We start from the raw sequence: 17,233 nt of genomic DNA on the forward strand, positions 1-17,233 counted from the left end.
AATATAAACTGATTCTCTGAAGGCATATGATAAAATTTAATACATTTTCTGGTTTGGAAAAAAATCTTAAAACTAAGCAAACTGGAGATGAGTACCTTGTTAATGATAAAGATGGTTAATCCCACACCCCAGAAATAACCAGTTAAAAATACAATAGGGAAAAATCCCATTCATTAGTATCAAGAAGAAAAGTGACTTGGAAAATATATATGAAGAAAATATAAAATTTTACCAAAAGGTGTAAGACAATTCACCATGTTAAAATTAATTCGTTAATTTGATATATTCCCCAAAATATGTTGTGGAACTTGATAAGCTAATTCTAAATAGAACAATAAATATACAAGAATAGTAATGAGTTTAGGAAAGAAAGGTGTGGTGGACTACAGGGCGTGTGTGTATGATAAAGACAGTGTCTTAAATGTGTCATGAAAAGACTAGTCAGTAAAATGTTGCTCTCTGTGGTGGGTGAAAAAAAGTGCATATGAAACTAATGTCTGCGTGTTAGGTAAATAGACTTTCAGAGCTTAAAAGTAATGGGAGAAATTTATAAGGAAATACTTTCTAGATGTGACATTTAGGAAGTGACAAATTCTGTATCACAACCAAAAGACAAACAAATTGGACTGCATCATATGATCAATAGTATTCTTTTATAAATCAGATTCTTCAAGGGGTGCCTCAGCCGGTTAAGGGTTCTACTTCGGCTCAGGTCAGGATGTCAGTTTGTGGGTTCAAGTCCCATGTCGGGGTCTTTGCTGACAGCTCAGAGCCTGGAGCCTACTTTGGATTCTGTGTGTCCCTCTCTGTCTCTGCCCTTCCCCCATTCACACTCTCTCTCTCAAAAATAAATGAACATTAAAAATTATTTTAAAAATCACATTCTTCAAAATCAACAGTAAGAACATGAATATTGACTACTTCTAAAACAGTCAGAAGACAGAAATTTCACCCAGGAAAGAAACAGGAAAATTCCCACTTCACCAACAGTTAAAATACAGTAGCCAAATTATAATAATTTTAAATGTATTTAAATATTGAACAGAATCCCCAAAATATATGAAACAAAAATTGCCAGACAAGTCAGTATAGTTGGAGATTTCAACAACTTCTCTTTCAGTAACTGACAGAACTAGATAGACAGTAAGGATACAGAAGAATTGAACAACACAATGTACTTTAATCAATATATAGAGAACCCTCCACAAAACAATAGCAAAATGGGCATTTTTTTTCAAGTGCACATGAAACTTCTCCAGGACATACCATATGATGTGAGTAAAATAAGATCCAATAAATCCAAATGGATTACAGTTACATAAATTATGTTGTCTGACCATAATAGAATTAAAGTAGAAATCAATAACAGGAATCGGGGAATCCCAAAATATTTGGAAATTAAATAACACTTTTAAGGACACATGGGTCAAAGAAGAAACCAAAGGGAATCTGAAAATTACTGTGAAATGAATGAAAATAAAAGAACATATGAAAACGTATGAGGGGCAGTCGAAGCAATGCTTAGAGGAATATGTATGCCTCAAGTCTGAGATCAATAATACAAGTTTCCACCTTAAGAAACTAGAAAAAACCAAACCAGAGCTTAAATAAATAGAAAGAAGGAAATAATAAAAGACCAGAGTAGAAATCCATGAAATAGAAAATAGGAAAACAATATGAAAGAGTTCATGAAACCTAAAGTTGGTTCTTTGTAAAGATTTTAAGATAAATCTTTAGCTGGCTTAAGGGGGAAAAAAAAGGCATACATTAACAAAATTAGGAATAGAGGATGCATCACTACAGACACTACAGAACTTAAAATAATTACAAAGAAATATCATGAACTCATCCCAATAAATTTCACACCTTAGATGAAATGGAACAAAATCCTAGAAAAAGTCAAATTACCAAGACTGATTTAAGAAGAAATGGAAAATCCAAATAGACTATATATCAACTAAAGATAATGAACTAGTTATTAAAGGTCTTCACCAAAGGTCCAGGTCCAGATGGTTTCACTGTTAAATTCTGTCAAATAGTTAAGGAGAAAAAAATATCAGTGTTTCACAAATACTTTCAGAAAATAACAGTAGAGGGGAACACTTCCAAACTTGCTTTATAAAGCCAGTACTACCTGATACCAAAGCCAAAGATACAAGAAATGAAAATTACAAACCAATATCCCTTAAGAGCTTCAATACAAAAATTATTTTCAAAAAAATTAGCACATCAAACCCAGCAATATATAAAAAAGATTATATACTTTAAGTGGGGTTCATCCCAGGAGCAGAAGGCTGGCTTAACACCCAAAAGTCTATTGATTTAATATACCATATTAATAAATGATAAGGATGCCTGGGTGGCTCAGTCAGTTAAGCGTCCGACTTCGGCTCAGGTCATAATCTCACCATTTGTTAGTCTGAGCCTCGAGTCAGGCTCCACGCTGACAGCTTGGAGCCTAGAGCCTGCTTCAGATTCTGTCTCCCTCTCTCTCTGCCCCTCCCCTGCTCATGCTCACTCTCTCTCTCTCTTCTCTCAAAAATAAACATTAAAAAATTTTTTTTAATAAATGACAAAAGTAATCTCCATAGACACACAAAAAAGCATTTGACAAATCAAACATCCAGTCACAATAATTCTCACTCAAGTAAGGATGGAAGGGTAGAAGTAAGGATAGAAGTAAAGACAGAAGTAAGGATAGAAGGATCCTTAACAGGATAAAAGGAATCTACAGTTAAATCATACGGTAAAAAACTGAATGCCTTCCCCCCCCTAAGATCAAGAACAAAGCAGGGATGTTTCTATTCATAATTTCTACTCAGCACTGTAACTTAGGTCCTCCTATCTTCTGCAGTAAGACAAGAAAAAGACACTGAACGTGTTCAGATTGAAAAGGAAAAAGTAAAACTATTCATAGATTATGTAACCTGACAACAGTAAATACTAAGAAGTCTACCTGAAAGCTATCAGACAGAACTAATGAATTAGCAGTTATCAAGATCTCAGAATACAAGTTCAATATGCAAAACTTAGTCGTATTTCCATATACTAGCAGTGAATAATCCAGTAGGGAAATCCAAATAAAAAGAATAATTCTACTCACATTAACATCAAAAAGAACAAAATATTTAAAAATTAACATAACCAAAGAACTATAATACTTGCACACTGAAAACTGCAAAACAGTGCTGACCTAAATGGGATTAGGAAGTTAAGTATTGTTAAAATGTTGGTTCTCCCCAAATTTACAGAATTACCAAAATTCCCTATCAAAATCCCTGCAGGCTTTTGTTGTAGAAATTGGCAAACTGATCCTAAATTTTATGTAGAAGTGTAAAGTACCTAAAATAGCCAAACTCTTTTTTAAAGGAACCAACTTGAGGCACCTGGGTGGCTCAAACATCCAACTCTTGATTTCGTCTCCAGTCACGATCTCATGATCAAGCCCTGCGTTGGGCTCCATCCTGAGTGTAGGGCCTGCTTGGGATTCTCTCTCTGCCCCTCCTCTCCTGCTCACACTCTTTCTCTCTCTCAAAATAAATAAACATATTTTTAAAAATAAAAATAATAAAAGAACAAAATTGAAGGACTTAGTCTGCCTGATTTCAAAATTTACTATAAAGCAAACAATTGAGACACCTTAGCATATTAGCATGTGTATACATAGATCAATTAAACACTCTAGAAATAGACCCTATTATGGATGGCAAATTTTTAATCAGTGGAGAAAGAATAGTCTTTCCAAAAATGATGTTGAAATAACTTGATATCCATAAAAAAAAGGAACCAAAATCCATACCTCACAGCATATGCAAAAATAACTACACGTGGATAAAAGACCTAAATGTGAGAGCAGAAACTCTTAACACTTCTAGAATAAAACAGAGGAGAAAATCATTGTGACCTTGGATCAGGCAAAGAGCAATAAAAAATTACTTTTAGATTAAATGGACTTCCTTTAAAATTAGAAACTATTGCTCTTCCGAAGGCACCATTAAGAAAAGGAAAAAATTGGGAGAAAATATTCCCAAAACATCCTGATAAAGGAAGGATTCATATCCAAAATATATAAAAAGATTTCTTACAGCTCAGTAATAAAAAGACTAATAACCTAATTTTTAAACAGACAAAAGATTTGAATAAATACAATTAGAGATACAAACAGCAAATAGCTATATGAAAAGATGCTCCACATTGTTAGACATTAGAAAAATACAAATTAAAACCACAGTGAGATATACCACAGTGTAGATACACCAGCTAAAATCACTAGTTGGCAACAATGTGGAGAAGCTGGAACTTCATACATTGAACTGATGGTGATGTAAAATTATATATTCTCTTTAGAAAATTTTGGCAATTTCTTAACAAGTTAAACATACACTTATAATATGAATCAGCAGTTGCACTCCTAGGAATCTACCCAAGAAAAATGTTTACCCAAAGACTTGTCCGTGAATGTTTATAGCAGCATTATTCATAGTTGCCCAAAACTGGAAATAATCCAAATATCCATCAAACTGGTAAACTGATAAAATATATCCATAAAATGGAATGCTACTTAGCAAAAAAAAAAAAAAAAAAAAAAAAAAGAACCATTGATAAACACAGTATGAGTGGATCTCAAAATAAGCTAAGTGAAAGAAGCTAGACAAAAAAGTAATCCATTTGATTCCATTTATTTAAAATTCTAGAAAATGCAAATTAATCTATCATGACAACAAACTAGTGGTTAACTTGGGAGAGAGGAGCAGTGATTATATAGGGGCATGAACTTTGGTTGGGAGGCAAGGGAATGGATAGTTTTGTGGTCTTGAATGTTGTAATGCTTTTACAGGTATATACACAAAGTCAAAATTTATAAATATAAGTAACCCACTGTATGTCATTTATATGTCAATAAATAGAAGAACTAATACATGCAGTAACATGGTTGAGTCTCTCAAAAATAACACTGTGTGAAAGAAGCCAAACACTAAAGACTACATATTATATGATTCCATTTATATGAAATTTCTAGAAAAGTCAAAATTATATAGCCAGAAAGCAGATCAGTGGTTGCCTAGTTCCAGGAATGAGAATGGAGAGTGAATCCAACAGGCACAAAGGAGAAGAGAGGCAGATGGAAGAATGAAAATTAGATTGGGTATTGTTTGCACAACTGTAGAAATTTACTAAAACACACTGAACATTTAAGATCAGTGAATTACATATGCCATGTACGTTATATTTCAGTAAAATATTTAAAAAGCACAAGTCAAAAAGTTTTTGGCTTATTGGCAACAATCTTTTAAAAGATAATTTGTTAAAGGATAATATTAATTCAGTAAATGATTGCTGTCCTACTATATACTAAGCATTATCGGATATTGGAGAACAGACAGGATTCCTGCCTAAGCAGGGAAAACAAACAGATACAATTAAAGTATTTTAACTGCTTCTCATAGAAGTATTTTTTCCAGTTGTGGTTCTCAGAGTGCTTCTCATAGAAGAAGCACACCTACAGTAACACCTCACTCTAGGCTCACTGTCCAGTAAGATAAGCACTTTCAGATATTGTTGGTAGAAAAATTGGCCCAACCTCCCTGGGAAGTAATTTGACAATATGTAGCAACAGCCTAAATTTATACCCTTTCACTCAGGATTCCAGTTTGGGGTATCTATTGTAAATAATCAGAAATTTGGATAGAATTGTTCTATCCAAACAACTGGCATTGGCCACTGGTCATTCTAAAATTTAAAAATCAAACTAACACAAATGTATAATAATAGAGTAGTTCAATAAATCATGGTGTCTATGTGTCATATTATGCAAACATTTAAATTTTGTGCTTACACAAAAACTAACATGGGGGGGTTAGAAAATTATAATTTCATTATTACAAATCTGTACATCTATATATACAATCTAAAAGATAAGGCTACAAAATATTAACTCTGGGCTGGGATTGCAAGTATTTTTTTTATACTGGTCTATATAAGTTCTTTTAACAAACATACATTACTTGAATAAATAGGAAAAAGAAGTGTTATCTGTTTACATAGGTAATATGTTTAAATATGTGATACACAGGTGATATGTATACACAGCAAAAGAGGTAGAAAATACAGATAAACAAAAAAACTTCATCTAAAATCCACCATTCCAGGGATGCCTGGGTGGCTCAGTTGGTTGCGGGTCCAACTTTGGCATAAGTCATCACCTCACGGTTCATGAGTTTGAGCCCATTGGGCTTGCTGTTCTCAGCACCAAGCCCACTTCAGATCTTCTGTCCCCCTTTCTCTTGGTCCCTCCCCTGCTCATGCTCTCTCTCAAAAATAAGTAAGACATTTAAAAAAAAATTTTTTTTTAGTGATAAAATAAAACCCACCATCCAGAGATAGCATAGCCTGTCCTCCCTTCTAGACATTTCAATGCAAACAGATAATTTTACAAAAAATGTAATTTATACTACATACTGTTTTGTAACCTGCCACAAAAGGAGAAAATAGAGATAGCAGGCATCACTACTTAGAAGTTTGTTAGTCTAAAAAGAGAAACTGATGGCAGCTAGAGAGTAAATAACTGGCTCAAGCAGAAGTTTTTTTCTAGTTGTGGTGCTCAGAGAAGTGTGTCTGGAGGGAAGAGAGGGGAGGCATAGGGATGCAGACAGAAGTACAGGTGAGGGGTCACAAGAGGAGATGCAGGGACCAGGTGTAATGAAATTCAACCAGTGTATATGAGAGGCTTCTGCTGGACACTCCTCATGTTGTAGCAAATAAGATAAGGCCTCCATACAGCACACGTGGGTGATGAGGTCCTGCGGGCAGAGAAGGCTTACAATAGCCATACCCTGTAGAGTGAGAACTGGAATGTCAGAGGAATAGACCGGTTTACAGTTGTTAATAGCTGACTGATGTGGTTTTCAAAAGTAAGGCCAGACTCAGAATCCCAAGGTTACACCACCTTGAGATGAAGCCCTCAAGAGGAATTACAAATACATCAGGGTGAGTCTGTAAACAAAAATTACCAGACTCAAATATTAGAAATGGAGGAAGAATGGCAGTACTATGGAAAGAGCAGAGGCTTAGGAAGGAGCCAGATAGATCTGGTTCTACCTACCACTCACCAGCTGGGCAGGTTATCTGACTCCTGAGGCTTAGTTTCCAAAGACGCCAGCAACTACCTTATAAAGTGGTTGTGAGAATCTAAGATAATATATCTAAACACCTGGCACATAGTAGATACCTGATAAATAGTAGCTATTACTACTGTTACTACTCCCTGTATGGGAAGAGAGGAGATAGAACATCATGGTTAAGGGCATGGAATTTGGAGTTAGACAAACCTAATAATTTCAAACCCTTGCTCTAGCACTTACTAGCTGTGTAATCCCAGGCATCCAAGCCTCAGCATCATCTATACAACAAGGATACCACCTGACACACTGAGCTGTTTAAATTGAAGGATTAAATAAGACCATGTGTAAATATCTTTATACTTTGCACTTAGGGATAGTACCTATGTAATCAATAATAAACAATGGATATTATTACTACCACCTCTGTGATCTTGGCCACATTACATAACCTCTCTGAACTAAAATTTAATCAGCTATAACATCACCATTCCACTACCCACCTTATTCCCGTCATTCCCAGGGCACACAGTTGGCGCACAGTAAACATCTGTTACATAAACAATGGGACTATACTGAGGATTGGAGATAATGCATATAATGTATCCAACAATGGCATATAAATGCTGGAAAAAATGGAGTTGTTTCCCACTATAACCTGGGCTCCTGCAGGGCAAAGAACATTGTTTCATTCATCTGTTAATAACAGCACCTAGTAAAATGTTAGGGACGTAGGAGATCCTTAGCAAATGTTTACTGAGTGACACAGAAGGCAACAATCATCCAGCAGCCACCCTCACCTCACTATAAGGATAACTGCAGGAGTCCAGACATTTTGACCCTCTAAGTACAACTTGAAATTCTCCATCTACTTTATCATCTAAAAAACACCATAAGTAGCCTTTGTGCCAGGAACCTGTACCACCTGATTCAAGGCTGGTACTTAGGTGATGCTTTCAAGAATAACCTAGTAATGACTCCAGATTTCAATGAGGTGAAAGACTGCAAACACAGAAGCTGCAAAAATTGTGAATTATCACTTCTAACACACAACGTGATCACAGCATACAACACCATTTGTATAAATCCAAGGTAATGAATGGTCATAATAGAGGAAACCAGATAGGGTACCAGTTACATAAACCAGTTCAACTGTATGTGCCACCTATATGAAGATAATAGGTTAGGATGCCAAATTTCTTTATAATTAACATTTTTATGATTTCTACAATAAAGAAATTGCAGAAAAAACTTCAGCAATAAAACAATTATGTAAAGCAGGCAAAAGGGTCCTCCATGTTGTTATATTAGGAAACTGAGACCTGTTTTGTGTTTTTATTGATTAGTAGAGAAATATAAGCTTGCTGCACAAAAATTGTAAAATATAAAGAGATTTAAATCACCCGTGGTTCAATCATCCAGAGATAACCATTATTTACACTTTAGTATACTTCTTTTTGATGCTTAATTCTACTAGGGTGTTCAAAAATATGACTTTTAATGATTCAGAAGTGTTCTCAAGCAGTAACTCACATCCATTTCCCTATTATTGGACATTTAGAGAATTCAGAACTGTGCACTACTAAATATTTTTAAAGGTAGCTTTTCCCCTTATATTAAATATAAATATATGAATTATTCCTTTAAAGAGTTGTTACTTCCACCAGCTTTGGAAAAGAAGGTGCTGTAGGCAAAAAAGGCCAGTCCCAAACCCACCAGATCATCTTCCAGGACTGCAGCTAATAAGAGTCAAGTGTGGAGTAAGGAGTTGTGTGGAGCCTGACTGTCCTCAGCAAAGTGGAAAAATTTAAGAGGAGCAGGCATAATGGGGCAGGAGGGGGAAGGGGAAGTGACATGTATGTATATTGGGGCATGAGAAGAGAAAAAGGAATGACAGGAACTAATATTCTAAAGCATGAGTTACAGCCTTAAAAGAATAGTTCTAAGTTATGTTTTATAGTGCTCATTAAACAGCACCTTTATATAGACCTGAATTTAATAATATAGTTTTAATTTTTTTCTGCATTGAACAAATCAAAGCCCAATTTTATTTCAACAGATATTCACTGGCACTTACTCAATGCCAGGCACTGTGGTTAGTAATAAAAATGAATGAACCCTATTCCTCCCTTCAAGTTCATAATTAGAATATATTTAAACCCAAATTTTTATGCTATCTACACACGAACTAAGTAAGAATAAACAACAGATGGCTTACGACCCTAGGGAACTGCAAGAGACCAAAAAGGAAGTGCGATCAACTTCTGAGGCAAGAAGAGTGGGTAGTAGTACATATTAAGAAACTTTGGGGCGCCTGGGTGGCGCAGTCGGTTAAGCGTCCGACTTCAGCCAGGTCACGATCTCGCGGTCCGTGAGTTCGAGCCCCGCATCAGGCTCTGGGCTGATGGCTCAGAGCCTGGAGCCTGTTTCCGATTCTGTGTCTCCCTCTCTCTCTGTCCCTCCCCCGTTCATGCTCTGTCTCTCTCTGTCCCAAAAATAAATAAACGTTGAAAAAAAAAATTAAAAAAAAAATTAAAAAAATTAAAAAAAAAAGAAACTTTAGCAAGAGTTGGAACAAAATTTCTAGTTACTGAATGGGTCAATAGGGAAATTCATTGATCCAAATGTCCAACTTCCCAAGTATTTCAGTTAATCCATTTTACGTAAGTGCTTTAGGATTTAAAGGTGTAAAGGTAAGATTGATCCACTCCTATTTCTAAAGCATTAGAGACTCCAAATTAAAGAACTACTTAATATTTTATTCTATGCTTATAGCCAACATGTGTCTTAAATTTCCTCAAACCCTGAATCAGATATTCTTGCCCTTTACCCCTGAAAATAGAATCCCAAAAATAGAATCAGACCACAATTCCCAAATAAACCCGGAAACCGCACAAATCCTTTTTCTGACCATGTATGTGCCAATCATTATTTCTACTAATTCCAGGAATCAGCAGAACCAGCCTTAATACTTTTGTCCAGAAATTGCTCATCTGAGAGGGAAAAACTTAGGGGAACAGGTTTTTAAAGGCAACATATTGCTAGGAAAAATATATGACCATTATTTTTCCTTATACTAACAACACTGTTAATACTAGGTTAAATTTCTTCTCAGTTTGATACGTAGGCTTTCTAATGAACTATTTGTGAACCCAAGGAGTTCTGCTTCAATCCTCTGACCCTGCTACTCATTCAAAAATAGCCAGTTAGGGGCGCCTGGGTGGCGCAGTCGGTTAAGCGTCCGACTTCAGCCAGGTCACGATCTCGCGGTCCGTGAGTTCGAGCCCCGCGTCAGGCTCTGGGCTGATGGCTCAGAGCCTGGAGCCTGTTTCCGATTCTGTGTCTCCCTCTCTCTCTGTCCCTCCCCCGTTCATGCTCTGTCTCTCTCTGTCCCAAAAATAAATAAACGTTGAAAAAAAAAATTAAAAAAAAAAAATAGCCAGTTAACAGAATATTTCATAAAATCTTCATTTGTGCCCAGAGGAATCCCAGTTACCTACAAGTAAACCTGGAAGTGGTCATTTAGAAGGAATCAGCTCACTCTCTCAGGAATTTTTCTAGAGAACAGGATAAAGTTTAGACTCTCACAGTTCTAACTCAAGTGACTTCGAGATGACTTTTGCACTCTCACCATTTTACTGACTTCAGCCTTCCCTGACAACTCAATGTATCATTTCACAAGAGCCTTACTTAGGACATCATTTTTTATTAATCATTTTGAGCATCTAGTGCCAGGCACTATTCTATAGCCCAAGGAAATTAGTGAGTTGGCAAATGGATATTTTATAATCAAGTGGAGAAGACAGACATTTAATTATGTAATTGTGAAGGAAACAGAGTGAGCCAATAATGGAAAGAGACTTACTATTTAGGGTGCTGAGAAAAATTCCTGAGATGATGAGAACCTACAGGTTAAGAAGGAAATCGCTCTGAAAAAAGCAGGGAGCAAAAATGTTCTAGGGAGAGGGAAAAATATATTCAGTGGCTCTGAGTCAGGAAACTAACAGTCTGTTGAGGACATTTTAAAAGGCCAGTATGACTGGAATATAATGACCAATAGGGAAATACAGCTGGAAAGATACACAGGAGCCAGATCATGCAGGGCCTCGGGAAGGTATTGAAAAAGAATTAATATAATCCCATTTCCAGTTTTTGAAGATAGTAATCTTCAAATTGCTAGTGGTACAAGAATAGAAGCAGGGAGACTAATAAGGAAGCCATTGCAAACATCTAAATAAGAGATGGTCATGGGGATTAAAGAGGGTGCTTGTGATGAGCACCCGGCATTGTATGAAGTATTTAATCACTATATTGAACACCTGAAACTAATACTTCACTCTACGTTTACTGGAATTTAAACAAAAATTTAACAAAAGAGATGGTGGTTACTCAGGCACTGGGAACCAAGAAACTTTTAAATGACCTTTCAGATTGAAAGATGAGAACAAGTTAACCAAAAGGTAAGGTCACTGCAGGCCACAGAAGAACATGTACAAGGGCATTAGGTCCCAAGACCAGAACCCATTTTGACAATCTAAAAAGCCTGGTATGGCAATAGCAAAGGGTATGTGACAAGAGTGAAGGCAGAAGACCAGTTGTTAGAAAACTATTGCAATCCAAGCAATGAAATACAGTGCCCTGAACTAAATCAGTGGCAATGGGGAGAGAGGGGCAGGACTGTGCCCATGTATTATTCTAAGTGGTATAAGAAACTGGCTGGATTTGAAAAGGGGAAGGCAAAGGAGGGAAGAGAAACTTGGGAATCACTGGATTTCTGGCTTTAAAGGGGTAGATTATGGTGGAGCCAGGGTGTGGGAAGGAGGAGTTCAGCTTTGTATATACTGCCATAATGGAAGGGCCATAAGAGTAGGTAGTTGGATACATGGCAGTCTCCAGCTTAGAGGCTGAGGCTGGATTTGTACATTTAGAAACTGCAGGTAAACAAGTGGTGGATAAAGCCCTAAGAAAGAATGACCATCCAGAGAAGTACAAAATAAGAAGAGCTTAGTCCAGAATGCGGGGATGCATTAACACTGAAGGGGCACGAGTTAGAGCAGTGTTTCTCAGTGCCACTGATGTTCTAAGCTGAATAATTCACTTGTGAGGTGTTGTCTGGCACATTATAGGATGTTTAGCAGCATCTCTGAACTCTACCAACTAGATGTCAGTAGAGAACCCACCCGGTTGTGACCATCAAACATGCATCCAGACATGGCCAAATGTCCCAGGGTGGGGGGGAATCACCTCCATTTGAGAAACACTGAGGTAGAGTACGAAAAGTCTCCAGGACACTGATAAAAAAAATTCTAGGGGTGCCTGGGTGGCTCAGTCCATTAAGCATCTGATTTTGGCTCAAGTCATGATCTCACAGTTCGTGAGTTCAAGCCCCTCATCGGGCTCTGTGCTGACAGTTCAGATCCTGGAGCCTGCTTTGGATTCTGTCTCTCTCTGCCTCTTCGCTGCTCATGTTCTCTCTAAAATAAACATCACAAAAAAAAAAAAAAAAAAAAAAAGACAAAGATTCTAAATGAGCTCCCTCAATCCAGAAGATTCCTCCAAAGCTTCCATGCATAGTACTGCTCTTGGTGCCTTGAAAGTACAAAAGAAATGCAGGTGGCTTTCCTCTGTATGCAACCCACAGGGCATTAGGATATCTTTATGTACTAGATTGGATCAAATCCATTGCTAGAAATCCCATTTCTGGTATGGCTACAATGGGAAAAAATACTTTCGTAAAAATTTGTATTCACAAATAACATACACAATGTGACCCTGACCCCTTAATAGGATTAGGTGTCACCATCCTGCTCCAGTAGTAAGCCCGAACACTTCTCTATCATGAAAATAGTAGGTCCTCTCACCCAATGTCCACTTGACCCTTATGAGGGGGTAGGAACTGCTATTACCTCATTAGTTGAGGAAACTGATGCAGAGGTGTTAACATACCCAAAATAACATTAAGTGATCAAACTGAGATTGGAACCTGACTTTTCCAAAGCCCATGCTCTAAGGCTGTAAACCACTTAACCATTATTCCAGATGGCCTCCATTATAGTACAAGCTTGGTAGGAAGGGGCTAGATATTTATTGAACGAGTCTCAGTTCAGACCTCTTGAACTTACTCCCAGATCTGCACTGAGAAGAAAATGTCTTTCACTCTTGACAGGAAATAAGCACAACATCTGACACTGCATTGCTAGAATTAGCTTTTGAGAATTTTGGTCCAGTAATGGAGGCTCAACCATCAACCCTTAAAGCAAAGTTACCCTCCCTTCTGCCTCCTTATCCAACAGATGCCAGCTACACTGAGGCCTCAAGGAGATGGGGAGAAAAGTAGAAACAAAGTATAGAATGGGGTATTTCTGCAAAATGATGTTGTAAATAATATTTGATAGGATCATGAATTGGTACTCAGGAAGTTTTCTAAACATCAGCTAGGCTTTTTGTTTGTTGGTTTAATATTCTCTACCCTCTATTCAAAAATGTTTTAGAGCTAAATAGGTACCACCTCTACTATTGGGTATACCTGTCTCACCATAGGTTACATTAGCCAGCCTTGGTACCTTTTTGATGAAAGAACTATTATGTTCAGGAATTTCTGCACAGATACTGTGTAAAAAGTCCTTGCAAATGGTAAGGTTTTAATAAGCTTGGTGATGCCAAATACTGTAACAAACATTGGTAATAACTATCATGTATATTTCTCTGGGCCTAGATGTAGCCTCAGCATATTATTTATCAATACTTCAAGCAGCCATCATTCCCACTAGATATAATATTGTCATCCCTGCTTAAGGCCACCCTCAAGAATAGCCTGGAAAATAATGGAACTCGGGGGATTCCAAGAACTTCTAAGGGGAGTAGGCAGAGGGAATATGCTGGGGAGTTCTGTAAAGAATGGAAGGAAATCCATGAATAGGCTTTAACCTACTCTATGTACACACTTGCACATCTAAATGTACTTCTTGGAAACCAAAGAAGCTATAAAGCAATTTGAGCTGAACATTCCCCACTCTGCATGAAAGCCACTTCAATGAAGGCAGTCATATAAAGTTGTACTTTATGGACCTCACACCCTCCCTAACCTAGTCGCCTCCATAATGCTCTCATTCATACCAACGCTCCTAGGAAAAGCTAGATACAGCACATTTTCAACAAATCCTAACATGAACTTGGGCTTTAAGGAACACAGAAAGTATGTTTTCTATTCTAGATGAAACCATGGTCTCCTCCAGCATGGTTCAGTTGTTCACAACTGTCATTTAGCAACTGAGGGTACTTTTGCAAGCTGGTGGTTTCCAGTCTCTAGTTTGCCATATCGACTTCTACCCAAACAATGAAGGTTTTTTTTGTTTTTTTCAATCGGTAACTCACTTTTGTTTGTTCTTTCAGCTCCTTTGAAGATTATGAAACGGAAGAACCTGTCTCTCCCTCTGAAATTGGAAACAAAGGCAATAAAAGTCAAATAGTAACCTCAAGCCTTTCAGAGAAATGTGGAAAGCTTCAGTCAGTGGATGAAGAATAGCTGCCAAGGTCTACATGAAAGAGATATGTATTTTAAATCTTTTTCTTGTGGAGATGCTCCAGTTTGCATACTGCTTTTTAAAGGCTTTGATTTCTGCAAGTGTGTATCTGCACTAGGAACTTTAAGACATTAAGCAGTAGATCTGGATACACATGCTCAATTTGGGGGACTCCTCCAGTTTGCCTCGAACCCCTTACAAACCTTTTTCTCCAAACAAATACAGTGATATACATCACCTTCCAAAGTCTGTGAATCTGCACTCTTCACCCCTGAATGTACCAGCGATCTCTTGGGGACAGTGCCAAGCACAATTCTCTGCACAAAAGCAGGAGTTGCCTCTGTTGTCCAGCATCCCTGAGGTCCCTCAGGGCTCCTATGGAGCCCAGAAGCCTTCACTTGCAGAAAACTTGAGTCAGAAAAACTCTGGAACTTGAGAAAGCAGTTAAAGGGCCTCCAGAAGTGACTTACCCCTGGTAATAAAAGCACTGCCAGAACATCTCAGACTTTTTAATATGTGTACTGGAGTTCAAAGATCTTGAACTTATTACTTGGTTTAACGTAATTTCACAATGACCTGCCAAACTGCTAGTCACTTTACATCCTCAGGTATTGTAACCACTGGGCCTTCCAACCTTGCTGGCAAGCTCTGCATAATCTCTCCCCATCCTGACTGTGGATCTTATATAAAATAGGATGAAAAACACTTCTAAGTACAGAATTTGACTCATACTTGAAAAAATTTCCTTTTAACTTATCTAACATTTGTGGAGAATTACTGAATGACTTATTGATCCTCAAATTAGTTGATGCCCCCCCATCTACACTTCCTATCAGAAGGCCTACTTGAAGACTTAGTGATATATGAAAATTTTTACTAGATGTATTCATCACTGAATATTACACTAAGCCAACAGTAAAGGCCTCAATCTAAACATTATCCATTCATGTTGAAAACAAACTATTTCAAATATTCCATCACCTCAGTATTTAGCACAAAAATGGAAGAAAACCATGATGCCACCCATAAAGGAAACCAGTTTCATCTTTACTATATAGTAGATGTGTTCATTACAGAATTCTACCTTTTTTTTAGCAAGCCACAATGCAGCCAAATCCTGCAATATCCTTAAAAACTGAAAATAAATTATTTAAAAAGATGGAAATTTCTAATAGCGTAAGTCAAAGAAACCCCCAAGAAACTTTTTAACAACTATCTCTGTCAAAGTCATCACCTTTTCCCTGGGTTTTCTGCTTTAACCACAGTCCTGAATGTCAGAATAGCTTCCCTTGCCACCCTGCTTTGGTTCCCCCTTACTGGTATGAAAAGTCAAACAATGAAATAATCAAACCTTGGGCTATGGTAGCCAAAAAATGGAGATAAGGGCAATTTAGGAAATGCACCATCAACTGAAAGTTATTTTACTGATACAGTTTGCTGTTATTTTACCTTTTATGATCAGAACTAATCTTCCATTTAACTGTTACAGAAAGCATAAATATTAAAATTTGGTATCTAACAGTTCACAAAGAACTAAAAGCTTAAAAATGACTAAATTTTTAGGAAAAATTATATGCAGTAACTTAAATAGACTAGTAAATTAGGATTAAAAGTTTATGTATTTGTGATACATGAACTTTACCATCTATCTCATCCACCCTTTTACCAGGGAGAGAAAGCAATTTTATTTCACATAAAATATTAAAAATAATTTTTAATTAGCCAAGATAGGATTTAAAGGTTTTATTATCCATAATGGTCTAAAATATTTCTAAGCCTCAACAAAAAGTAAAAAAATTCAATATACATTTGATTTTTTTTTTTTTAATACTATTTGGCTTTTTACCTCTGTACCTTGTGTCTCCTTACTGAAATCCTCTTGCTTTTACTTTGGTCTGTACTTTGTTTCAAAAGTCTGTAATTATAAAAAGTAACAGCTAACAGTATCATTCCATTTAAGATAAAGCTATTTTAATTTAGGTTACCCAAAGTATCGTATTTTCAGACAGAAGCGTTTTACTGTACTCCTAAGAGTTGAATGCAAGAAATGTGAATTCTGAGAACTAGGACAGTATATATATGACTTTCTGGTAAAGATTTCACTAAATATAATCATTACTGCCCAACTGGAAATTTCAAGTTTTTAACAGTATCTCTGACTCCTTGATAAAAACTGAAGGTTATCATGGTCTTAATGCTAGTCAATGAAAAATGAATTTCATAACATTAATTGCCGAGGTAATCAAACTAATGAAATTCCGTGTATTTTCTCTGCATCTTATCTATGTCACCGTGTCAAAGTATTTATAAAATTCTAGAATCTAATGAGGTAAGGCATTTGCTCAGTTTTTGGAAATGTTAAAGTGTGTTTGGGTGGAGAAACCTGCATGACTTGTTTTTGTTTTTCCCTTTTTGCAAAACTAAATAAAGACAAGTTGTCAAATATGAACCATGTTCACGAAGATAATCACTACACACTTTTGGTTTTATTCACTCTTGCAACTCATTTTTATGTTTGAGAGAGTAACACTGTAAATTTGAGTTTCAAATAATAACTCTTTGAACCCCTGGGGAAAACTATAAAGAAAGATT

The 17,233-nt window shown here is 36.6% G+C and overlaps 1 protein-coding gene across 4 annotated transcripts in view; it reads left to right on the forward strand.

The window, feature by feature from the left end:
* Positions 1-17,108, forward strand: part of PPP2R3A (protein phosphatase 2 regulatory subunit B''alpha) — a 218,893-nt gene extending 201,785 nt beyond the window's left edge. For all 4 annotated transcript variants that reach the window (XM_040480247.1, XM_040480250.1, XM_040480249.1 and 1 more), the window contains one exon: positions 14,511-17,108. In XM_040480247.1, coding sequence (XP_040336181.1) covers positions 14,511-14,643 — 133 coding nt within the window. In that variant the 3' untranslated portion in view covers positions 14,644-17,108. The remainder of the gene's footprint in view (positions 1-14,510) is intronic.
* The last annotated feature ends 125 nt before the right edge of the window (positions 17,109-17,233 follow it).

Source organism: Herpailurus yagouaroundi, unplaced genomic scaffold, assembly GCF_014898765.1.
Source record: "Herpailurus yagouaroundi ecotype Mexico unplaced genomic scaffold, PumYag 159, whole genome shotgun sequence".
NCBI classification, from domain to species: Eukaryota; Metazoa; Chordata; class Mammalia; order Carnivora; family Felidae; genus Herpailurus; species Herpailurus yagouaroundi.